Source organism: Benincasa hispida, chromosome 12 (assembly GCF_027475165.1).
Source record: "Benincasa hispida cultivar pf3 chromosome 12, pf3_genome.v1.1, whole genome shotgun sequence".
NCBI lineage: Eukaryota > Viridiplantae > Streptophyta > Magnoliopsida > Cucurbitales > Cucurbitaceae > Benincasa > Benincasa hispida.
This window is the reverse complement of record NC_143489.1, coordinates 67,459,906-67,486,625: the sequence shown is the minus strand read 5'-3', so window position 1 is coordinate 67,486,625 and position 26,720 is coordinate 67,459,906. Positions and strand designations below refer to the sequence as shown.

The 26,720-nt window shown below is 33.5% G+C and overlaps 1 protein-coding gene and 1 long non-coding RNA gene across 2 annotated transcripts; both read left to right on the top strand.

Moving 5' to 3' along the window:
- Positions 1-306: 306 nt before the first annotated feature.
- On the top strand, positions 307-1,542 carry LOC120068401 (uncharacterized). Its single transcript, XR_005479196.2, has 3 exons — positions 307-401; positions 594-663; positions 1,108-1,542. It is a non-coding gene; the product is annotated as an uncharacterized LOC120068401 (long non-coding RNA).
- A 4,733-nt stretch (positions 1,543-6,275) lies between these two features.
- Positions 6,276-10,978, top strand: SFR2 (Glycosyl hydrolase superfamily protein). Its single transcript, XM_039050518.2, has 10 exons — positions 6,276-6,483; positions 6,808-7,150; positions 7,304-7,442; positions 7,725-7,891; positions 8,547-8,768; positions 9,319-9,487; positions 9,587-9,820; positions 9,919-10,068; positions 10,161-10,290; positions 10,627-10,978. The coding sequence occupies exons 1-10, from the start codon at positions 6,312-6,314 to the stop codon at positions 10,821-10,823; spliced, it is 1,923 nt and encodes a 640-aa protein (XP_038906446.1). The 5' UTR covers positions 6,276-6,311; the 3' UTR covers positions 10,824-10,978.
- The last annotated feature ends 15,742 nt before the right edge of the window (positions 10,979-26,720 follow it).

The window sequence follows — 26,720 nt, the reverse complement described above, 5'->3', positions numbered from 1 at the left end:
CAAATAGTCATCCATCCATGTAACTCCTATCTAGACTAGCTCCTCTTCACCCGCGCACATCGCCTATCCAATAGAGTTCAACCACGAAGACTACTTCCAAAGCTCTACTATATATCTTTGTTCAACACTTGAGGATTCTATTGACACGACTAAGTTAAAGGCATGACTCTAACACCACTTGATAGGGACAACGACCCTCCAAATATCTTCCACAATTGTATGATCACTACAAGAAAATTGATCTATTTCGACCATGTTTTACCGGAGGTTATAAAAAACCTTCGAAAAAGATATACGTTCATTAGAGGTTTTGGAAAATCTTGTAATCGGGTACGAGTGGTTCGCTTGCAGACCAATCTGAAATGATAAGTTGGAGCAACACCTCTCTAATATCATAAAAGGTACTTTATTATATCTTCAGCTTGTGAATTCATGTTAGTAGTTTATTTTTTCCTTCAAGACTTTTGTGAATTCAAGACTTTCATTGAATTACAACCTGTTACAATTTTTAGGCTTAGATTTCATGAAGGAACTTGTAGTTAAGAATTTGCGTATCAAGCTTCTAATAGATCAACTACGAGATCTTGTTGCAGATGTATCTTCATGGCAAAGTCCTTGTAGCTCTTGATGGCTCTCTCTTTGGCTATGATCTTGGAGTTTCTGGTATGTTTTTTTATTCTGTTTTAAAAAGATTTCAGTTTCTTGGAGAGTTCTTTTCTGGGGTTGCCCTTATTTCGGTTCATATGGATTTTGACGAACTGATTCAGCAGAAAAAAAACTTAGAAGATTTCTATCTGTGATGTTTGTTGAATTTGAACATGTGTTCATCTGAAATTAAGCTTGATTTCTATTTTTTTCCCCTCTCTCAAAGGGAAATTGGGGGGAAAAATTTTTCATTTAGACTTTAGAGGTTTTGACAGCCCTACGGCTTCATTGATAATGATTTATTATGTTGTTTGTTGTTCATGAAAGTTATTTTTTTTCCCTGTAGGCTTCTTTGTTAAAGATAGAGTTTCTCGATAAATATAAAAAACCAAAAAAAAGAGAAGAAGGGTGTTTCCATAATTTCCGATAATCTGAAATGATTTGCTGTTTGTATTTGGTTAGGGATTATTGTTACAAAAAATGTATACATCTTTTCTTACAATTCCTTGAGGTCAGCAACTAGGAATTTTCATCCATCAAGCAAAATAGGTGCTAGAGGCTATGGAGTTGTCTACAAAGTGAGACCAATGTTGTTATTCTTATGAATCTCTCATGTAATTTCTTCCCTAAAGGTACCTTTCCCATATTAATTCTGATGCATTTTCATCTGCCATTGATATGATGAAAATGTAATAATGGAATATCCCTTGTTTAAGGATTGTATTGACCTCAATCTATGTTTCAAATGTCTTGTATTCTTGTATCATTCTTAACTGAATATTTTGTATTATATGTTGAAGTGAGGATAGTAGTTCTTCCCTCAATTCGGAAGTTGGGTGAAACAATCTTGTTCTTCTCATTATTCTTGAATCTTGATGATTTAAAGGCTCAAGTATGTACTTGTAAATCTTTCATCACAAATTATTTTGTTTTCGACATAAATGACTTTGACAAATGTCATGTTTTTTTCTAGCAGCTTTTTGATTTTCCTTGCTGATCAAAATCCTAAGTCTCCGAAATTCGCCTCAATTTTAGTTTATGGGTTTTCTGGTGTGTTTTTAAGTCTTTTCTTTTTCGTTCCTTCTGTATACTCTACCTATCTGCACCTCCAGTTTCTATAATGCTAATCTAATGTGGGTTATTGGATTTTCTCTTTAATACTCAACAAATCGACCTAGATCGTTACTTCTTGAACTTAGAGAATTTTCTTTTGTGGGTTCTCAAAATTGCTAGCCTTTGATCTGGAGGGGATTCAAATGGGGTTTTAAGATTGAAGATTTTGTGTGCATGGATTTTAGATTGTTTGATGCCTTGAGGTGACTTACATTTTGATTAATATGATGGGGACATTTTGATTTGCTTATGTACCTGTTTACTTTATTAATATAAATAGGTGAATCGTTTTAAATTGGGTGTAATAAAAAAGTGCACAAAAATTGCCTAAGCAATTCACCTCAATCTACTTTGTGTGTTTATGACTTGCATTATTTTGCATTATAGAAATTGGAGGTGCACAAAAAAGTGCACAAAAACTACCTAAGCAATTCACCTTAATCTACATTGTAGTGTCTTCTCTATTATGTGAAAATAATACTTCATTGGATGGAGGTCTAGGTCCTCATTTGAGAAGATGCGACTTTGATTATTCAAATATATTGATTTCTTAGTTTCCAATTGCGACATCCTCATACTTTTATAGATTTGATTTTAAGTTAGAAGAAAAGTTGGCTTTGTGGATAGAGTTGAATTCCTGTATAAAAGATTTAGCATTCACCTTATTTTACTTTGTAGTGCAAGCTTATATACAACTAGGGAAGCAACAGAACATGGACATATGACATGTACTAACAGATTTAGATTTAGAAAATAAGTCTCGAGGGAAAGAAATATTGTTTCTACTAGTGGGAGTGATTTTTAGATTGTGGGACCTATTTCTATTGTGATAGGACAAGCATTAATGGACAAGCATTAAAAGGTTGTCTTTTTCATCTTTACTTTTCTCATCATAATAGGGGGCTGATGATTTGGATTCCACTTGTTCGTCTTTAGAAGCCAAGGCTTTGAATTGGACAAATTGTAAGTAAATTCTTAAGATGAATCTATAACCACTTTATACAGATGGACCGTTTACTTCTTGAAACTATCTACATTGTTGAATGCTGGATTAACAATATTAATATTCAATGAATTGTTGAATCAAGTTAAGAATGATGTTAATTTTTGCATAGTCGTTTAGTTTCACAATTGTATGTGCGTGTTTTAATTAGTTTTTGTTATCAGGAATAGTATGGAAATTTAATCTGGGCTTTAGACCGTCCAAAATAAAGTGATGGAGCTTGTGTTTAAATGAGATTATCATACAGCCCTGCTGCCCCCTTTTTCCTTTTTCTTATTCAATGGACTGATTGTTACCTGCTAGTGCATTGAGGCTGTTAAGAATCCTTATTTAGTTTTGTGTGTGTTTATGTTATCTTTCTATAATTGCTCTTCTACAATTGTGTATTGAATGTGGAAGCAATGAAGGGGCTTCTCATTGAAGCTCGTAATAATCAGGTCTAAGGTTATTTCTAAGTTTTATTTCACAGACACATATCTAATATCAAACTGAGTTTTTGGTGAGGTATTGAATGTCATTCTTTGGTAGGGACCCAATCTTTTTGGTTGTGAATTGGCTCATGTTGGTGTAATAGACATGCTGCAATTCCATAAGTGTACACAATAGGTTTGTTCACTCCATACAACTACATTGATTTTTATGCATGAGTGTGTGTTTAACCAAGTAATTGCCTTTTGGTCAATTGCACTAAACGTATTCTGTTTTGATTTGATGCCTTGGATAAGATGTTAAAAAAAAAAAAAAGGATCATTTACTGATTTATTAGGACTTTGAATGGAAGGTTCACAAATATCTCTCTTTAGAAGGTTTGATTTATAATGGTTTTGGTCTAAATCCTAGTTTGGAATTGTACCATATTCTTAATTCAAGTTTTTACTCATACCTTGTGAGCAATATTGAGATTTAAATTTTTGTGTTTGTTGAGATCTTAATGTATAAAAACAATTAAGATTTAATTTTGTATATGTATAGGTAAAAAAAAGAGATTATTGATTTGCACGTATCTAAGCAAAATATACATATATATGTATATTAATTCAATGACAAAACGATACATTCATTTAATATTAGGCAATAACTAACAAAAAGTAGGTAAAAAATCGACATTGAAGATAATGTTCAATGTTGGTTGAGTATTCATTTTCGGTTGAAAACTGACATTGAAGATAATTGACATTGAAATCTTGGTCATCTATAATGTCGGTTTAAAACTGACATTAAAGCCAACCGACATTGAAGACCTTCTATAACACGATCTTCAATATCGATTTTCAACCGACATTGTACCCCTATAATGTCAGTTTTAAACCGACATTAAAGCCCAATTTTGTAGTAGTGAATGAAAGCTTTTGAGAAAGACCACTTGATAATATAGATAATTATCGACAAATAATTTGACAATTATCAAAGATATATGACTTTTTAAAAATAATAATTTTCGAAGGTTAATCAACCTTTGAGAAATAATACTTTTCAAAGGTTAGTAAACCTTTGAAAATGTTTTTTCGACGGGTTCTATTTCGACACTTTTCAAAGGTTGAGATAACCTTTGAAAAAAAGATGTATCGAAGGTCTATTGAATGTTTTCTCGAAGGTTGTGACCTTCGAAAATGGTCAAATTTCTTATAGTGGATATTGTATATTTTGGGCATCAACCCTCGTGACTTTATTTTTGGTTTCACTCCAAAAGGCATCATACTAATGAAGATAGTTATCTTTATTTATATACTCACGATCCTCTCCTTATCTAACTAATGTGAGATTTTGGTCGCATTTCCAACGTTACAAGCCAAAAGCTTGGTCATCAAATTAACTTGACAATTAATCTTCCATGCCACAATGAAAACATGTTGAAATCAACACCAACTTGTTGATCTCTTCGTGATTTGTCCTATGCTTATGTTCTCTTTGTATGGGGCAAACTTTGTGCCTTCCTAAATGTTCATTTGAGAGAGACGTTAGAAGAAAAGATTAATAGACCATCCTCGAATTGTTTCACATAATTTAATTTCAAATTTGAAAAGTTAGACATCAAACTTATTATAGTTTTGAATAGAAAAAAGTATCAAAGAAAACATCCTGTAAATATATCCTCACTAAATAAATGGACAAAATAGAAATGTGAATGACAATTATAAAAACTGTATTTTTATATTTTATATAAAGTTGCAAATAAAACAAAACCTAAAGAAGAAAAAACAGAAGTAGGAGAGTTCTAGACGAAATATAAACAACCCCTCAAAAAGCACGAAAAGGTGAACAAAAGAAAAAAAAAAGAATTTTGGTGCAGCCATCTTTTTTTTACAGACAACACAGTTAAAAAAAAAAAAAAAAAATGTTACGTGACAATTTTTTAAAATTAAATTAGTTTTATTTTATTTTTTTACTATCTAATGACAAAGGAAACCGAAATTCTTTTCCAACTTAGCGTGAAATCAATTTTTACTCTAAATTTTTAATAATTATTTTTGTATATCAATCAACTAGTAAGTTTATGTACATTTTTTAGTACAAAGTTACTGTCTTTATAAACTTAAAGGTAGAAATTGAAACAATATGTTAAAATCGAAAGTCAATAACGGTAAGGGATTTTCAAAAATAGAAAAATAAGAAAACTATTTACACAAAATAACAAAATTTAATCTTTTATGATAGAGATTGATAGAAGCTTATCAGTATTTGATAAAAACTGGTAAAAACCTATCATTGATACTATCGGATAGATACTAATTGAAGTCTATCTATCATTGTTTTTTTTTTTGCTATTTTTATAAATAGTTTGACATTTTTCTATATGTGAAAATTTCCTAAATTTAAATGAACTTTGACGTTTGTGTTTGCTTGGTCCATACAATTTCAAATTTATTTTATGAACTTTTAAAAATTTTAAAGTTCACTTATTTAAATAATATATACATGAAAGTTTATGATTTAATTAGGTAAAAAATTAAACTTATACATAAAAGATTAAAGACCGTTTTTAAATATAGAAAAATTAACCAAAATATAACAAAAATTTAAAAGCATCAATGATAGATGCTGGTAGATATTGATAGACTTCTATCATTATCTACTAGTGACATTGATGAACACTGATAGAAGTCTATCAATATCTATCATTGATAGTTCTAAAATTTTATTATGTTTTGTAAATATTTTCAACAATTTTACTATTTGAAATAATTTTCTAAAGATTAATAAATTTTAAAAATTTATAAATTTATCAAAAAAATTTTGATACAAAATTAAAAATCTAAAAAACTACTTGATAATTTTAAAAAGTTAAAAAATCATATATTCGTAAATCTGAAAGTTTATAAACTAAATTGATAATTCAAATACAGATTAATTAGAAACAAGGAAGAAAAATCCAACAATTACACTGGACCAACGACTCATAGCACTGCGACTGAAATTAAAAATCGGCGCGTTTTAATCACGAGCCTATTTGGTAGTGACACGTGGATAGAACATAACAGAAGCAGCTATCAAATTCTTCCATAAGTTATCGCCATTGGTCCCATACTCCCATTACATTCACAGGCTTCTGATGACGCTGGTGGCTCTCTTTGTTTCTGCCACCAAGTTAGCCGGCGTTTTGGTTACTCTCACCGTCGCCGCCAATGCCTTCTCCTTCTCCCGCTACCGGAGAAAGAATCTCCGCGCATTCCGTTCCCCCATCGATGAGTCCTCTGATGTTCTCGCCGACTTCACTCTTATCGGTATCTCTCTTCTCTTCCACTCGCAACTTTCCATGTAAATTGAGTTCCGCACGACTTCTTTTGTTTTTTCAATCAACAGCCCTAGAATTTTATGATTATTATGTGCCTTGAGTGTCGAGTGATTAGTGAAGTCTTCATTTCTGAGGCGTCTTCTTGTTTTGTGGTGTTATTTTGCTTTTTTAGCAAGGAATTATCAGTTGTTTGGTTCTACTTCGAAGTATGTTTATAGGGTTCGAGATTTACTGTGTAATTACAGTTGGTGTGTCTGAATACTCATTGTAGCTCTTTGATTTTCTGTTTCTGCCTGTTTGTGATTTCTCATAGAGGGGGGACGTGAGTTCTTCTTTGGCCTCGCCACTGCCCCTGCCCATGTTGAGGATCGCCTCAATGATGCTTGGCTTCAGTTCGCTGAAGAACACCCATGTGATACATCGGAATTGCAACAGGGCATGCAGCCAGCAGTTGCTTTGATGGGGTCTGCTGCTGGTGATGGTGGGTCTCAGCAGGCTGCATATTTTAAAAAGGAAACTGATAAAGGAAAGCCTCTTAAGATAGCTATGGAAGCCATGATTAGAGGTTTTAAGAAGTATGTAGGAGAAGAAGAAGAGGATGTACCAAGTGATGAATGCCATCATAACGTAGCTGCATGGCACAATGTTCCTCACCCGTAAGCGCGAATCCTTTAGCCTGTTGTCTTGACGCTTGTAAATCAATGTCATGATCAAACATATCTTGATAGCTTACGATTGATTGTTAAATAAATGCAAAACGTTATTTTTGGCTTTCTGAATGATGAATGAGTTATTTGGGCTTATTTCAGAGAAGAGAGACTTAGGTTTTGGTCTGATCCTGATACAGAGCTGCAGCTGGCTAAAAATACTGGGAGCAGTGTGTTTCGAATGGGAATAGATTGGTCTAGAATCATGACTCAAGAACCAGTTGATGGGCTTAAAGCTACCGTAAGTTCAATTTTATTTGTTGTCCTAGCTAGACATTTGATTTGCCCTCATCCCTTTTATTGAGAGACTGCAATACACAAATACTCTTCCATAACTTTACTCACAGGTATTTACCGTTACTTGGGAATAATACAATTAATTAGTCGATGTTGAATTGTTTTGTGAGGCACATTAAATGACCTACTCTTGTTTCATAAATGACAATGTACTAAAGATTATATTTGGACAAGTTTTTAATTGATGTCACATGATCCAAGTCAGTTTCATGATGTTACCTTTCAGGTTAATTATGCAGCATTGGAGCGGTATAAGTGGATCATCAACAGGGTTCGTTCATATGGCATGAAAGTGATGCTTACACTGTTTCATCATTCCCTGCCCCCATGGGCTGGGGATTATGGAGGATGGAAACTCGAAAAAACCGTCGATTATTTCTTGGAATTCACTAGGTTTGTAACCATATTCCTTCCGGTGGTGCTTTTACCTGCCTTCTCTATTATTTATTGCATGTAATTGTTGTCTGCGCTATGTATCATGTAGCTGCATATATGCCATACGTAGGACTAGGAATAAAAATTTATTCAACTATATGGTTTAGTTGAATGACCATGAATTCAATATGATCAAAAGATTTGGAGAATAGGACGTTGAAAAGTTATAGCCTTATAGGTTTCAAATTTGAGAAAAGTATACAAGATAAGGATGTTTCAGTTTCAACGATATTGAATTGTAAAGATGGTATTGGAACTCTGTCAGGAAAGGCAAACAGAATTTTTGTCCTTGCAGTTCAGTTGGTTAGTATTTGTATATGGATGGTGATTCCACTAGATTCCATCTTTAGGGCATGATTATCTTTTGGATTGTGTTTTGACACCAATGCATTGATGCCTTGCAGTTACTAGAAAAGTTATGATGGTTTTTTTGCTGATTGAAAAGTTACGAGATGCCTTGTAGCTGCTAGAAAAGCCGTTTGTTGATGCAGGCTTATGGAGTGAAGTTTAGGTTTATACTGTGTATCTGTTTGTTGATGAGTGTATTCAACTATCTCTCGTGGGTTCTTTTGTTTTGCTGTTGGATCCAATACTATTGGCTCCTATTTTGCAGGCTAGTGGTCGACAACACATTGGATATGGTAGATTATTGGGTGACATTTAATGAGCCTCATGTCTTCTGTATGCTTACCTACTGTGCTGGTGCCTGGCCTGGAGGTCATCCTGATATGCTTGAAGTTGCCACCTCCGCACTGCCTACTGGTGTTTTTCAACAGGCAATGCATTGGATAACCATTGCACACTTGAAGGCCTATGACTATATTCATGAGAAAAGGTCCATTTCACTCTTAAAAACTATGAGAAATGTGTGTAGAAATATTTTGAGTATTGCTGCATTCTCTAAATATCTCCAGAAACTCATGCTCACCTATGCACATACTTTCCTTTTACTTATATTTCACTCAAGAAATTCAGTTTTCATAATTCGTTGCAATAGCAATTCAGTGGGAAGAACTTCATTTTAGGTCTAGCTACAGCGTGTGGAATAGGAAGACAACCTTTGTCTTGTTTACTTATAAAAATTTGCAATTGCTTTCCACACACACACACATATGTAATAATCAATAACACAAATACTTAAAGAAAATTGGCAATATTTGCTTTGGATGGGGGACAACCACTCCTACCTAACTGCGAAACTGGAGATTAGAAAAGAGCTTTCTAATTGCTTTATCAATGTGGCAGGATAGTAAAATTTCGTTAGCCATAGATAACAATTGGAGACAGAATTACATTGGAACCCATATCTCATTCTGTCCTCTTTTCTATCTTCGAAGAGTCCCTTCTCCCACATTTATGAACTTTTCATGTTTTTACTTTTGCAGTAACTCATCAAGTTCCATTGTCGGAGTTGCACACCATGTCTCTTTCATGCGGCCATATGGTTTTTTTGATGTTGCTGCTGTTACGTTGGCAAACTCTTTGACTCTTTTCCCATATGTAGATAGCATTTCGGACAAACTTGATTTTATAGGCATAAACTATTACGGGCAGGTTTCTTTCTTTTTTCTCCTTCTCATATCAAGTTCACTTGTAGAGTAATGCTTTTGTACGCATCAGCATATGTCTTGAGATTGTTCATCCATCAATCAGGAAGTGGTATCTGGGACTGGACTTAAACTCGTTGAGTCAGACGAGTATAGTGAATCTGGACGTGGGGTGTATCCTGATGGGTTATATCGCATGTTGCTTCAGTACCATGAAAGGTACAAACATTTAAATATTCCATTTATAATCACGGAAAATGGGGTATCCGATGAAACAGATTTGATCCGTCGACCATATTTGATTGAACATTTGCTTGCTGTATACGCAGCCATCATCAAGGTATTGTCTGAGTTCAGTTTTATTGTCACACAATTAGTTTATATTTCAATAAATATAATCGGTTTACAGAATCACATTAGCCTATTACCTTCGTGTAGGGTGTTCCTGTACTTGGCTATTTGTTTTGGACTATCTCTGATAACTGGGAGTGGGCTGATGGTTATGGTCCTAAATTTGGACTTGTAGCAGTTGATCGTGCCAATGGTCTAGCCCGAATACCACGTCAATCATACCACCTATTCTCTAAAGTAGATAATTTTCCTCTTTTCTTCCCAAGAAAAATTTTACCACTCCTAATAATTGTTACCTGACATCTAGAACACTTGGTTATCATAAACAGATAGTAACCTCTGGTAAAATTACTCGTGAAGATCGTATACAAGCATGGAATGATCTGCACATAGCTGCTAAACAGAAGACGACTCGACCATTTTATCGGGCTGTTAATAAACACGGTTTGATGTATGCAGGTGAGTTGTGGAGTTGCAGTTTACTAAACTAGAAAGTATCACTGTGATTTTTATTTATTTAGGACGGTTGCAAATATAGCAATTAAATCCAAAGTATGAACAGATATAACACAATGCAAAAGAACATGCATAGCAAAATTATTTAGATCTAGAGTCTATTAGTGATAGATTATAATCCTAAAAGACTACCTATTGCAATAGAGCCCCAAAAGTCCAAAAAACAGAGTGAAGATTTTTGGCTATATTTGTAATTCTTTTTAAAAATGTTGCTATACATTTAATCATTAATCCTAAAAGTGCTATCTATTGGAATGACCCAATTAATTTTTGCTACAGGAGGCCTGGATGAGCCTATTCAACGGCCTTATGCCAAAAGAGACTGGCGGTTTGGTCACTATGAGATGGAAGGCCTGCAGGACCCATTAAGTCGCTTATACAGATCCTTTCTCAGGCCTTTTTCTGTTCTAAAGAAAAAGAAAAAGAAAACTGCCAAGGATAAAACAAGGCTTATTCTTCGACCACTTGAACTCTAAACTTTGGTTAGAAACTTGATTCAATGGTAGGGGGAGCCTTTCTCCTCTTATCAGGTAATGAACAAACAAAGTTATGATGATATTTGTGATTTTGTAGTCAATTGACAAATTGAACCATCTTTTCACCATCTTAATTCAACTGTCTTTTTGCTGCATGCTACAAGTCTATAAAACGAAACTTTAGCAATTAAATGTGGTTTAATGCAGAATCAATTCTCTTTACAACTTGTAATAAATAGTGTTGACTTTTATGCTTTGAATATTGGGGGATTTTTTTTTTTTTTTTTTTTTTTTTTTTTTTTTTTTTTTTTTGTGTATGTTTGTGGTGTGTGGGGGGGGGGGGGGGTTGTTTATTTATTAGTGTGTTCTATACCTTGGCGTTTGTAGGAAGTGAAACATTGGAGGATTTGTTTTTAGGCTTTGTTCAAGATTAGTATACTTGATGTATTGTACGTGGTCCATTGAGATTCAGTCTTTCGTCCTTTTGTTTTGTCCCAAAATAAAGAAAAACAGTATACTTAGATGTTTTTTTAGCTGTGAAGTCCATGTAGTTTTCTTTTTAATTTTTTTTAAAAAAATAAAACTTGCAATTAGTTATGAAAGTATCATTATATTTATTATTTATAATTGTTGTGTGAAAGTTACAAATGGGAATGAAGGAGTTCCAACAGGTGTCCTCTTGGTCGGAGAATTTGAGCTATACTGAATTTGATAGTCATTCTTGTTATCTATTTACATCTGTGATTGTATGCGCTTGTCCATCACTCATGGTTATCTTGAGGTGAAATTACAAGTTTAACCTATAAATTCAGTTTTGTGTCTATTTGGTTATGAGTTTTCAAAATTAAATACATTACAAAAATAAAAAAAACTAAAAACGAAATCATTCTAATTAGGGGTTTTAGTTTTAAAATTTTGACTTAGTTTTTTTGAAGATGTGAATAGAAAGTAGATAAAAATAAATAAATAATCATAAAATATTTATAAGTGAAGTTGTGCTATAAGTTTATCATTTGAAATATGATTAATGTTATATTTAATAATAATGAATTCCTTTTGAATATTTTATTTCAATATTTACAAACTAGAAAATGATTAAAAATTATGATTTGGTTTGTAGATATTATATAATGCAAATATTTTGTATTAAACAACTAATGATTAATAATTAATAACCATTTTGTGTTGGGCTCTTTTCAAATATAGGAAAATGAACATAAAAATATTTGCACATAATAACAAAATAACACAGTCTATCTATGATAGATTGTAATAGACAAAGTAGACTACTATCTGTGTCTTTCTATGTCATGATAGACATAGATAGTAGTTTATCGTTTATCGTGATCTATCACATATAGACTGTGATATTTTGCTATTATTTGTAAATATTTTTAGCAGTTTTGTCATTTAAAATAATTTTCCGTTTGTTCTTTTTTTTTTTTTTGCTTTTGAAAATTAAGTCTATAGACACCACTTCCAAGTTTCACCTCCAAATTTCTTATTTTGTTATATATTTTCTATCAATAGCTTAAAAATCAAGCAAACTTTTGAATACTAAAAAAGTAGCTTTTTAAAAGTTGTTTTTTTTTTTTTTTTGGAATTTGACTAAGTATTCAACTATTGTACTTAAGAAAGATGCAAATCAATGTAAGCAATAAGGAGGAAAAAGCTTAATTTTCAAAAACTAAAAATAAAAGATAAAATAGTTACTAAACGGGTCTAAATGTTTAATAAATTAAAATTTTGTAATAAAATAATATATGAGAAATATATATTTTTTCATTAGCAAAAATTACCATACATGTAGATAAGAGAGAAAAATTATAGCCTAGTTAATAGAAAAAATGAAAATTTTCACCGATCGAAAATATGTCAAACTATTAACAGAAATAGCAAAATAATAACAATAATAATAGACACTGATAAATTTCCATCAGTTCCTATCTAAGAAGATTAAAATTTTGCTATTGTGTAAATAATTTTCCTTATTTTATTTTATTTTATTTTTGAAAATCTCCCTAGAAAAAAAAATGATAAAAATGTTGTAGATGATAAATAAATAATAAAGATGCAAAATAATCAATAAAAAGGTTGTAGGACCCATAAAAGAAGGAATAAGAATAAATATGATTGATTAAATTTTGGAAAGGAATCAAATTACCTTTCTATGGGGGTAGTGATTCTCAAATTTGTGTTAGATCTCATCCGTTGATTCTATTCCAACCCGAGTACATTCTAATATATTAAAGTAGGATATTTTAGTCGTATATCAATTTAAATATTTGTGCATAATTGTACTAAAAAATGTGTGTAATTTTATTTCATTAAACAAACTTATTTGCCAACAATAGTCTAACTCAATTGGTTGAGACATATGTCATCTTTAAAAGTTTAAAGCTCCAATCCCCTGAACTTGTTAAATAATAATAATAAAAAAAATGCTTTCATTGGTTTTTTTTTTTAATGAAAATATAACAATTGATCAACATATTTTTTTTATTAGAATAAAAATTATCAGTGGTTAAGTTTTTTTAGTATAATGTGATGAGGGATTGACCTATTATATATTTTGTGTTAATTGGGTTGAATTCGCTTTGACTTTGAACGAAGTCATCAAGTAATAATGTATCTTTTTTTTAATTCAATCAGGTATTTAATATTAAAGATAATAATTAGTTGTTGTGAATTTGAGAAGCACAACGGGATCATGGATGGTAATAAAATATTAAAATAAATAAATATTAAATAAATAAAACATAATATATAAATAAATAAAATATAACAAAATAACAAAATAAGAAATGAGAAAATTCTCAAATTTCTCCATTTTCTCCAATTTGTATGGAATTTGCTCAATGTGTGTAATTTTAAGATCCACCAAATGCCATTATTTAGAGGTAAAGTGGCCATTAGGATGTGGACTTACATGAACACCAAGCATGAATAATTACAAGGCACATGGACACCAAGCATGAATAATTACAAGGCACATTGACAACATAAAGGGTGACACATGGCTTTTGGGACACTAAGCAATAGACATTTATTCATTATTATAATATTTATAGTACTCCCCCTGAAATGCCCATATATATATATATGAAATATGTCTCATTAAAACCTTGTTAGGAAAAATCCAATGGGAAAAGATCCTAGTGAAGGAAAAAGAGAACAAATTCCATATAATATATACTCCTAAAAGAATACAATATATTTACTCCCCTTGTGAAAACATCACTTAAGATCTCTGAGTCACCGCATTCCAATGTTGTGCACCAATTTTTCAAAAGTTGCAGTTGATAATGCCTTTGTAAATAAGTCTGTCAAATTATCCTTCGAACAAATTTGTTATACAGTGATGTCGCAATTTTCTTCAAGATCATGAATGTAGAAAAGTTTTGGTGAAATATGCTTTGTTCTATCTCCTTTGTTCTATCTTCATTTGATTTGGGCTATGCAAGCTGTGTTGACTTCGTATAATATTGTTGGAAGATTTTTATTAGAAGATAAGTCATATGTTTCACGAATGTGCTGAGTCATTGACCTTAGCCATACACATTCTCGACTAGCCTCGTGAATTGCAAGAATTTCAGCATGATTTGAGGAAATGGTCGTTATAGTCTGCTTCACCGATGACATGATATAATAGTTTCTCCACATGTGAATAGATAACTTGTTTGAGATCTAGCTTTGTGTGGATCAAATAAATATCCAGAATCTGCATAACCAACTAGATCAAAAATTGATTTATTTGAATAAAACAAACCCATATCGAATGTTTCTCGGAGATAACGAAGTATATGCTTAATTCCGTTCCAATGTCTTTTTGTAGGAGAAGAACTATCTAGCTAATAAATTTACTGAAAATACAATATCTGGCTTGTATTATTAGCAAGATACATAAATGTACCAATAACACTAAGATATGATACTTCAGGACCAATAAATTCTTCATTATCTTCTCGAGGTCGAAATATATCTTTCTTTGTATCCAATGAACCGACTTCCATTGGAATATTTAATTAAATTCTTCATTAAATTCTTCATGATATCCTTCTTTCAATAAATATCCACTCAGACGATTGTACCACATCCGTCCTGATTGTTTCAATCCATATAGTGATCTCTATAACTTTATTGAATACAATTCTTAGGAATTTGATGTATATGTTTCAAGTACCTTAAATCCTTTTGTGATTCTCATATAAATATCATTATCAAGAGATCCATATAAATATGTTGTGACTACATCTATAAGATGCATATCCAGACTTTTATACACAGTCAAGACAATTAAATATCTGAATGTCATTGCATCCACCACCGGAGAATACATCTCCTCAAAATCAAAACCTTGTGCAACTAGTCTTGCTTTATATTTTGTGACCTTATTATTTTCATTTATTTTCCTCATAAATACCCATTTGTATCCCACAGGTTTAACACCTTCTGGTGTTCGGACTACTGGTCTAGAAACCTGACGTTTTGAAAGTGAATTTAATTTTGCCTGGATTGCTTCTTTCCACTGAAGCCAATCTTTTCTGTGTCAACATTCTTCACCAGATTTTGGTTCAGGATCCCCATTTTCACATATAATATCAAGAGCAACATTATACACAAAAATGTTGCCAATTATTGCATTAGTTCGCTTCCATCTTTTTCCTGTCATGTTATAGTTTATTAAAATCTCATTGTTATCTTTAGGTATTTTACCTTTCTCACTAGTCATATCGAGGATTTCTTCATGGATATTTACATCCACAACCAAGTCTTTTTCATTATTAATTATTTTTCATTTTCGAAGATTTTTATCTTTGGAACCCACTGGTCTACCACGCTTCTGGCGTGCTCCAGACTCATTAGCAACAACTTGTTGTGTTGGATATCAATTTTTGATGCAACATTTACAGATGGTATATGTGACTTAGTTACTTTCTTTGCTTCTATGAATGCATATGGTAATTAATTTGCTATATTTTGCAAATGAATTATTTTTTGAACTTCAAGTTCACATTGATCTGTATGAGGATCTAAATGAGACAATAACGATGCTTTCCATGTAATTTCTTTTTCCAACTTCTTAATCCCCCCCCCAATGTTGGAAAATTTGTCTCACTAAAATGACAATCAGCAAATCATGCAGTAAATACATCACCCGTTGGGAGTTCAAGATATTTAATAATTGATGGGGAATCATATCCTACATATATTCCTAACCTCCTTTAAGAACCCATCTTAGTGCGTTTTGGTGGAGCAATTGGAACATATACTGCACACCCAAAAATTTTCAGATGGGAAATATTTGGCTCATGACCATAAGCTAATTGTAATGTCGAGTACTTATGATAAACTACTGGCTTAATGCGTACAAGTGACGCTGCATGCAAAAAGCATGTCCCCATATAGGTGGAGGAAGATTAACTCTCATAAGTAATGGTCTAGCAATTAATTGCAAACGTTTTATAAATGATTATGCTAAACCATTTTGTGTATGAACAAGAGCTACAGGACGTTCAACACTTATCCCAATTGACATACAATAATTATCAAAAGCTTGGGATGTAAATTCACCAGCATTATCAAGACGAATGGTCTTAATTTTATAATCAGGAAATTGTGCTTTTAACTAAATTATTTGAGCAAGTAATCTTGCAAATGCAAGATTTCGACTTGTTAATAAGCACGCGTGTGAACATCTACTGGATACATCTATTAATACCATCAAATATCTAAATGATCCTCTTGGTGGGTTAATGGGTCCACATATATCACCATGAATTTGTTTTAAAAATGCAAGTGATTTAGTCTCCACTTTAGTTGGTGATGCTCTAATTATCAATTTTCCTTGAAAGCAAGCATCGCATGATAATTCATTAGATTGAAGAATCTTCTGGCTCTTCAATGGATGTCCAAAAAAATTCTCAATAATTCTTCTCATCATTATAGATCCTGGATGACTCAATCGGTCATGCCAAATTGTAAATATGTTTTGATTCATGAAATTCAGGCTCATTGTTGCATATGTTTCAATTACTCGTATATGGGTATAATATAATCCAGAAGATAAAACTGACAACTCTTCCAATATACATTTTTCATTTGAGACAGTGGTTATGATATATAGATATTCAACATTATTCTTACTATCAGTCTCAATATGATAACCATTGCAATGTATATCTTTAAAACTTAGAAAAATTCTCTTTGATTGACTAGAGAACAATGTATTATCAATTGTAAATTTTGTTCCTTTAGGCAAAATATATTTGCTTTTCCAAAACCTTCGATCAAGTTTGCAGAACTTGATATCGTATTGACTTTTGCTTCCAACATTGTCAGTTTAGAAAAATATTTGTTTACTTGTAAGTATCTTATGTATGGTTGCACTGTCTGTTAGACATAGATCTTCTTTGCTCATTTTTGAAATATCCAACATATGAAAATGATCCATGTTTCTTCACTAAAAGAAAATAATTACAATAAGAAAAACAACACTTAAAATATACAAAAGTTACTAAAAAAATATGAAGATAAAAGAAAACAATAACATTAAGTCTAGATATTCTCTAACTCAAAATAAACACTTGATGTTCCATCAACTGCGCTAATCTTTTCTTTAGGAGATTCAAAGAAGTCCGCGACATCCAAATTTATCATATGGGATGAGCCAAATATATCATTATCATGGTATTCAAAATTTGCTTCTACATTTATTCTCTCTTTCCTTCAAGGAGGCTTGATAGAGGTCAACTAAGTGTGTTTGATGTACGACATGTACATGACCAATGCCCAGTCATTTCGCATCGGAAGCATTTATTTTCAATATTTTTTGAACTCTTATCTTGTGGAGCTTTTCCTTTGTGATCATCATTTTATGTGGTTCTTTTGAAATATGAATGATTAAAACGACCACCATGAAAATAATAAATTTTCTTCCTTTGCCACGGTCACGACCTCGACCGCGACCGCGACTGCAACCACGACTTTAACCACGATTATTATTAAAATTCACAACATTCACTTCAGAGAATTGTGTCGTTTCGGTTGGTTGAGATTTATAATTTTTCATCAATAACTCGTTATTTTGTTCGGCCACAAGAAGACATGAAATTAGCTCAGAATACTGTTTAAAACCAGAAGACATGAAATTAGTTCAAAATACTGTTTAAAACCTTTCTCTTGATATTGTTGCTGTATGAGCATATTTGAGACATGAAATGTAGAAAATGTCTTTTCTAGCATGTCAGAATCAATAATTTTCTCTTCACATAATAACAATTTTGAATTGATTTTAAATAATATGAAGTTGTATCACTGATTTAAAATCTTGTAGCCTCAAATCATCTACTCATAACGAGCTTTAGAAAGAATAACTGTCTTTTGATGATCATACATTTCTTTCAAATTTTTCCACAAGATACGAGGCTCTTTGATTCTAAGATGCTCTCTTGTGGATATGATGACGAAGAAAAATCATAGCTTTTGCTTTGTCCTGACTGGATGTCGTATTTTCTTCTTTAATAGTCTCCCCAAGATTCATATCATCCAGGTGGATTTCGTTATCAAGTACCCATGACAAATAATATTTCCATTAATATCAAGGGCAGAAAATCCTAATTTTATGAGATTTGTCATGGTAGCACTATCATAAAATATTGTACTTATGTTAGAAATTTAATAAATATTGAATATGCAAAATAACATTAAATGTATTAATCATAATGAAGAGGGAAAAACCGACATACCTTTAGGACCTACTTTTAGCAGGAAAAATGACAGGAGCCCATGCTGATAACATAAAATATTAAAACAAATAAATATTAAATAAATAAAACAAAATATATAAATAAATACATTAAAACAAAATAACAAAACAAGAAATGAGAAAATTCTCAAATTTCTCTACTTTCTCCAATTTGTATGGAATTTTTCCAATGTATGTATAATTTTAAGATCCACCAAATGCCACTATTTATAGGCAAAGTGTCAAGTAGAATGTGAACTTACATGGACACCAAACATGAATAATTACAAGGCATATGGACAACATAAAAGGTGATGCATGGTTTTTGGGATACTAAACTATGGGCATCTAGTTATTATTATAATATTCATAATACTAGCTAAATTAATATTTCATCCATTAAAAAATAAATAAAATAAATTTTTATTGAAAGAATTATTAGAATGTAATATTTCTATTGTTTGTATTGTTAGTTAGTTGTATAGCTGGATATTTAGCTAGATATTTCTTTTATTCTTTACCTCTAATGTACAAGGTATATATGTATCCTTGTTCTTTCATTAATGTGACGAGCAAGATTAATTTATTTTTAGTTCTAATATGGTATTAGTTGAGTTTTAATTTTCTGTATGAAAGTTCTTGGGTTCGTCTCCATGGTTGATCCTTCTTTCACGAACCCTACCTTTCGACTAATCATTTTGATTCTTCATCTTTTTCTACTACGAATTAGTCCAAAAATTCCTCGATTCTTGAACTATTGGGATTAGTGTCCTAAATCTCTCTTATATTCTTGTAGTTTGTAAACTCTGTATAAATAAATTGTTTTTATTAAAATAATTATTATTTTATGAGTATACACTCAATCTAATAAACAAAGATCTTGGGTTATTTTATGTAATTTATGAAGGAACTCGTTTTACAGAGAACTTATGAGCAGAAGTGGATCGTCCAAATTCCATTACGATTGAAAAAAATTGCTTACAATAAAATAATACAGATCATGCATCAAAACATAAATTATAGCATGCTATTGAACTATAAACAGGGTTCAAGAAATTATATCTCTGAAGAACTCTTCTTTGCGTTAATCCCTCGAACTTTCACGAACACTTCGAACAGCAACAAAACTCCTCGAACTATTGGGATTGATGTCCTAATTCTCCTGGAGTCTCATTGTTTTGTAAAGATATACATTGTTTAATGAAGAAAATAAGTGTTATTTAATTCTGACATTTACTCATATCCAATAAACAAAGCTCATTGGTTATCTTATGTGAACTTAAGCATGTATATGTGATATACAAGTGGATCATGTCTTAAATGATAACCTAAATAGGTTTGTAGTATAAGGATTAAGGTAGGATACCTGATCCTGGTGACACTACGGATACGGCTCACTTTGTAGAGGTTTGCAATTGTTGTAAACTACTACAGATGGTAGATCCTGACCATTCCTGTGGAGACGTGCAAGTGGGGGTGTTCTATACAAAGAGTTTGTATAAGACTTGGACCACGAGATGACTAGACTCTATATATAACGCCGTTGATACTAGAGACTTATATCTCATCTAAACGACCATAAGTGACACGACCTCAATCCTGAGTGTTTTGGGAACTTCTGCCTTTGAGGGCGATCCTTTGATTAGTATGGGTGAAAATGGGTAGATTGTCAACTCAGCATGCCTACCTTTTTGGGGACTTGTCTGATCTGGGAGCTGGGAACTCAATCCACGATTTGAAATTCACTCATTTTCCGAAGCAGGGATAAGTAGAGAGATTGCTTCCTTAAGAGCTGATTCCGGGGCTTGAACATAGTGGCCACAACTTCTCTTTGGAAGAGAAGACTCAGTCATAGTAAGACTACGACTTATGTTCATTAGAGAGATCAGTGGTACTTAAGGAGTTAGATGTAACTACAGAGGCATAACGGTTATTGGCTCAGCTGTACTTACGAGCGATCTGTGAAGGGTTGTCGCACTACTGATTGGTTAAGATGGACACATAATATATCTGTGGTAAGGAGAGTTCAGCTGTCGATCTTTAGTGGAGTATCTGGCAGTTAGCGGATGGTGGATCCCGTGACTAAAGAGTTTAGTCAGTTATTCACGTACTGTTGGAGCTTCGAGCTACAGGTCCATAAGGTCCCCTTGGTAGCTCAATGGATTCAGTTGAGGATCGGTTATTGGTGTTGATTTGAAATGTTCAAATTGACAAGAGGTATTTTAATTATATATGATATGATCAGTATGATGTATGAGATATATCTAGTGGAGGATTAATGTAAATGAGATTTACATTAAGTACCATGGAATAGGAAAAAAACTACGGTTTATATGTTTCATGAGATGAAATATTAAAGCTATAGGCTATAAATATAGTATAATAAGTTGGTTATCATTTATATTTATAATAATATTAATCATTGGATAATTAATTCTTTTTCTCTAATAATCAATTGAGTGGGATATTATTGGTGGTTCATAGTAACCGTGAGATAAAAGAAAAATGGATTTCCTAATTTTAGTAAGTTTTTATGAAAAGTAATTTTGAGATTTTCTCTCGCAAAAAGAAAACTCACGGTAGTTGTCAAGAAAATATCGATTTACTAAATGACAACTTGAGCGAAGTAAATGGTTGTGTAATGTTTTATAGGCGATAGACACTGAGCTATGCGAGGAGCTAAACGATCGCTTAGATTTTGCTAGACGATCACTTAGCTTTAGCTAAACGATTAGGGATCGACCTATGCGATAGGTTTCTGTCTTCTCCCACTTGCCCAATCGTGTACACGATTGTGCTTTCCTCCTTCGTCTGCCTCATTCCAAGTCCACACAGAGCCCACCTTTTGGATTCTCACACCGAGAATACCAAGGTAACCTTCTTGGTGGTGTCATACTCAACTCGACACCGTTGAGGTTATGTGGAGGCTGTTCGTGTTACTGGGGAGTTCGTGACCGAGGTGATCATTGAGGACAAGCGTGAAGTGTTCGTGCAGTATTGTGGTCGTGTTGTTCGAGCGTTCGTGAGGAAGGAGCATGGAGATGAGTCTACAAATGTTTGTAGCTTTCGCCTTGTTCATTTGTAGTGATCATGCTGTAATTTCTGTAACAATTCCATAATTGTATGTTTTGTTTACGACTGTAATTTGTAATGTTCATGTATGATTGTAATTTGGAATGATCTATTTTCTACTGCTCATAGAAATCTCGAGTTCGATTTCCTTCAATTGGTATCAAAGCCAGGTTGTTCTGATATTCCAAATTATAACTCTGTTTTGAACTCATTTTACAGTCGCGGTGGGTTTCTGCATCTGCAGTTAATCGTTTTCTGCATTTGTGGTTGAGTTGATGAATGTTTCGGGTTAAAATTGCCTTTTGTTAAAGCTTTCTGTATTACAAAGTGTGAATTTGTAAGGGCCCCTGTGTTTTTGGGGGTAAGTAATTTTGCAATCGAGTTTGTAATTCAAAGAGTTTAAGTTAGTCGAGTCGTTCGTGATGAAGCTTAAAAGCATGGAGATGCGGTTCTCAACGAAGAAGAAGACCAAACATTGGTCGTATCATGTAGCCTCAGGTAAACGATCGTTGGAATTTAACTAAGCGATTATTTAGATTTTTCTAGACGATTGTGTAGTATTTTCTAAACGATCGTTTAGCTAATGCTAAGCGATGGGGTAAATCTTTTACTCTATCGCGTAGCATTGGTTACGCGACCACGTAGGCGCTAGAGGTAGAGGATCCTAGTGGGATCATGTGATGCTCGTCGTTTAGTAAAAGATGTGCGCTAGACGATCATGTAGTTAGCAAGCTTCATCGCGTAGTTACTACCTATACGATCACGCGTATACGATACGGAGGCGCTAGCTAAGCAATCGCTTTAGGCGATGGTGTTTCGCAGCATCGTAGTCATTTAGACAATCGCAGAAGGCGGGCGTTGTGCAGAGGGCGCTAAGCGATCGTGTACTTCAGGCTTCATCGCTTTGTAAAAGATATGCGATCGTGTAGTAATAACTAAACGATCATTTAGATTTTTCTAAACAATCGTATAGTAAATGCTAAATGATCGTTTAGCTCTGGGAGTGCTGGTAAGCGATAGAGCAAAGCGTTTATTTTATCATGTAGACGATTGCAGAAAGTTTAGTACACGATGGTTGGAGACGCGATGTTTTGCCCGAGCGGTTCAAGACCTGGTTCGCCTGTTTGAATCGGAGACTCCTTGTCTTTGTAATAGTTAGCTTTACCTTTTGTGATTTTAAGGCAATTTTACCCAATTCATCAACATTGGTTTTTATACATGTGATGTATGGTGTATATGCCAAAGTATTTGACATACAGTTCAAAACCCACCTTAGGTTGTGCAATTATTCATGCATCATGTATTATAAATGTTATAATCTAGTGTGAAGAAATTACTTGAAAGCATGAGCATGCATCATGAAATATAAGAGTTATATGTTGCATGCAGTGAGCATTATCATGCATCATCCTTTTATTATAAGTGTTATAGTCTAAGAGTGAATGGAAATATGTTTTACTTGTTTCATTGTTGTTTTGTATAAGTGTTATATAAAAGAAGTAGCAATGAATGGACAATGCATTGAGCATGACACTTAGGCTGTTTATAATCGTTATGAATGCTTTGCATGTGTTAGCTTAGCATTGTGGTTATGGTTTCTGTTTATAAGTTTTATAAAGGAAATTAGTCCTAAAATCAATAATTCAAAGTTGCATGTGGACTTAGGGTGTACTCAAGTTTTTTAAAAGGGTTTTAAAATTGGAATGAGATAGACCTAAGTTCAAGTGGTTCTAAAGTGTTTAGTAACCTAGATTAATCTTTTAAAATCGATTTTATAGGATTAAATTGTTTGAAATAAAAGATTAAATTTGTTGTAAACCTATCTATAAGGGACCTTTTGTCTAAGGCGGATTCTGGCTAGGCTGGGGTTCTTAAGTTGACAGAAACGTAACACCCCTACCTGGGAACCTACCTGGAAAGGTGAATTAGATAGATTTTCAACAAGCATGTGACAATTTGGTCAAAGACTCCGTTAAAGAGTTTAATGGATGATGATCAAAAGTTGTTTAACTATCCAAGGTAAAATTTACTCTTGGGAAAACCTAAAAGTCACTTAGTTAAAATCCTTAGCCGTGTTTTTTCTAAGTAAGCTAAACCCTAGGTTATAAAATACTTAGTGGGAGGAAGAGGCGTATATGATATGTCTATGATTCCACTCACGTTTCTCCCCAATTGTTCATACCGTGAGATTCATGCTTGGCCTCGTGGTGCCCTGAGAGCATCCCTCTTCAGAATGCATTTGCATGAGTCAATATCAAGGTGAACGGAGAGAGTATTTATAGTAAGTGGGTGAAGGGTGTGTGTCAACACGTCCTATGATCTCTGTCATTGGTTCACATCGTGAGGTCATTCTATACTCCTTTGTGTCGCCTTTGAGAGTCCCCCTTAAATGGGTTTTGTGCTGTTGGTCAAGATCAAGGTGAACTCCAGAAATGGATAGGGTCGCTTTAGGTTTTGCCTCAATTGGATTTTTTCCCTTCGGATTGGCTTTTTGGGGCGGACCTCTAGGGCCTAAAATGACGAGTCACACTTACGGGAGATTGTTAAATAAGTTAATGATCTCTTGGCCAAATCAATGATGGCTTGTCATTATAAGAGCAAGAGGTTTTTTGGTATTAATGACTGGTTGAGAACTTCTCAATTCAGAGGAGGGATAACTGACCTCCCTTTGGTGGATTTTGTCCTAAACCTTTGAAGCGTCATTGCGAAACTAGATGTCACACGGGGTTCATATTAGTTTTGCTAATCCTTATTGGATGTTGTTTTATTTTACAATGGGTATTTGCTTAAAACCTAACGTAGGTCAATGTGTTTTTCTTTTCAGCAACTCGTTAGTATTTCCGTTTAAAGCTTTTATAATGACCGATTACTTACAGTGGAAAGAATCGTGTGAATGTCTTTCGTGGCAAACAAAATCGATCCCACTACTTTCCTAAAGAGGAGACAAGACAGTAAATATGATTTATTGATCTTGGAGACGTGTTTGATAGAGAATGGTGATTCTACCTGGATCATAGATTCATATGCTACTAATCATGCCAGTTCCTCTTACCAAGGATTCAGCTCCTGACAAACATTGCCACATGGAGAGATGACTCTTCGAGTCGGTACTGGTGAGGTTATTTCAGCTGTTGCTGTAGGCAGACTGAAGTTATTTGTTGACAAGAAACGTTATTTGTTACTGGATAATGTTTTTGTAGTTCCTTATATTAAGAGGAACTTAATCTCGGTTTCTTGTCTCATTGAACAAGGGTATACTTTCTCCTTTTCTGAGAAGAAAATGTTTATTTTCAAGAATGGAATGGAGATTGGTTATGGTTCAATGGAAAAGAACTTATATGTACTAAGGTTGTTAGTCATAAAAGCCTTGTTTAACACTGAAATGTTTTGTACGACAACAACAGCTAAAAGACCAAAGCTTTCTCCAAAGGAAAACATCCATCTTTGGCATCTTAGGTTAGGTCACATCAACCTCAATAGGATCGAGAAGTTGGTGAAAAGTGGACTTCTAAAGAGTTTAGAAGAAAACTTCTTGCAGCTATGTGAATCATGTCTCGAAGGAAAAATGACCATACGACCTTTTACTGGAAAAGGTTACAGAGCCAAGAAAGCCTTGGAGCTTATACATTCATACCTTTGTGGTCCGATGAATGTTAGAGCTCGAGGTGGATATGAATATTTCATCTCTTTGATTATTCATGGTTCGGGTATCTCTACCTAATGCAATGTAAGTCTGAAGCCCTTGACATGTTCAAGGAGTATAAGGCTGAAGTTGAAAAATTGTTAGGTAAGAAGATAAAAACAGTACGATCTGATCATGGTGGAGAGTATATGGACCTCCAATTCCAGAATTATATGATAGAACATAGAACTGTGTCCCAACTCTCGGCCTCTGGTACACCTCAGCAGAATGGTGTATCAGAAAGAAGAAATAGAACCTTGTTGGACATGGTTCGGTCTATGATGAGTTATGCTCATCTTCCATACTCGTTTCAGGGTTTTGCAGTGGAGACTGCATATTATATCCTGAATAACGTTCCGTCAAAAGTGTTTCTAAAACACCTTTTGAGTTATGGAGAGGCCGTAAAGGTAGTTTACGCCACTTCAGGATTTGAGGCTGTCCGACACATGTGCTTGTGACTAACCCAAAAAAGTTTGAACTGTGTTCGAAAGTTTGCCTTTTTGTAGGCCACCCCAAGGAAATGAGAGGTGAATACTTCTATGATTCGAGTGAGAACAAAGTGTTTGTTTCTCCAAATGCTATCTTCTTGGAAGAAGACCACATGAGGGATCATAAACCATGAAGTAAACACGTACATGACATCTCAAGTGAGACTGAGACTACTGAGGGTTCAACAAACAGCTCGATAGATCAATAAGAGTTTTTGAGGTCGGAACATCTAGTCAACCAACTCAAGAGGTTAGATTGCCTTGACGTAGTGGGAGGGTTATGAACCCATCAGATCACTATATGGGTTTGATTGAAGCCCAAAACATCATTACGAATGATGGGGTCGAGGTTCCATTGTCTTTTAAAAAAGCAATGGAGGATGTTGACAAAGATGAATGTGTTAAGGCCATGAACCAAGAAATGGAGTCTATGTACTTCAATAACGTTTGGGAGCTTGTTGATCCACCGGATGAGGTAAGACCTATTGGGTGTAAGTGGATCTATAAGCGAAAGAGAAGTGTAGATGGAAAGATGCAAACCTTTAAGGCTAGACTCGTGGTAAAGGGTTATACACAGATTGAGAGAGTTGACTATGAGGAAACTTTCTCACCATTTTCATGCTTATCGGGATTCTCCTGTCCATAGCCACATTTTATGATTATGAAATATGGAAAATGGACGTCAAGACTTCCTTTCTTAATGGTAATCTTGAGGAGACCATCTACATGACTCAACCAGAGGGGTTCGTAGTTCTAGATCAAGAGCAAAGAGTTTGCAAGTGTAATAGGTTCATTTATGGGCTAAAACAAGCATCTAGATCTTGGAACATCAGATTTAACACTGCTGTCAAGTCGTTTGGCTTTGACCAGAACGTTGATGAGCCTTGTGTTTACAAGAAGATCATCAA

Bases quoted from the DNA above. Each gene is read 5' to 3' on its own strand.
- SFR2 (XM_039050518.2), top strand. From the start codon at position 6,312: ATGACGCTGGTGGCTCTCTTTGTTTCTGCCACCAAGTTAGCCGGCGTT. The intron at 7,892-8,546 runs GTTTGTAACCAT...CCTATTTTGCAG, and splicing joins TATTTCTTGGAATTCACTAG to GCTAGTGGTCGACAACACAT. The intron at 9,488-9,586 runs GTTTCTTTCTTT...TCCATCAATCAG, and splicing joins GCATAAACTATTACGGGCAG to GAAGTGGTATCTGGGACTGG.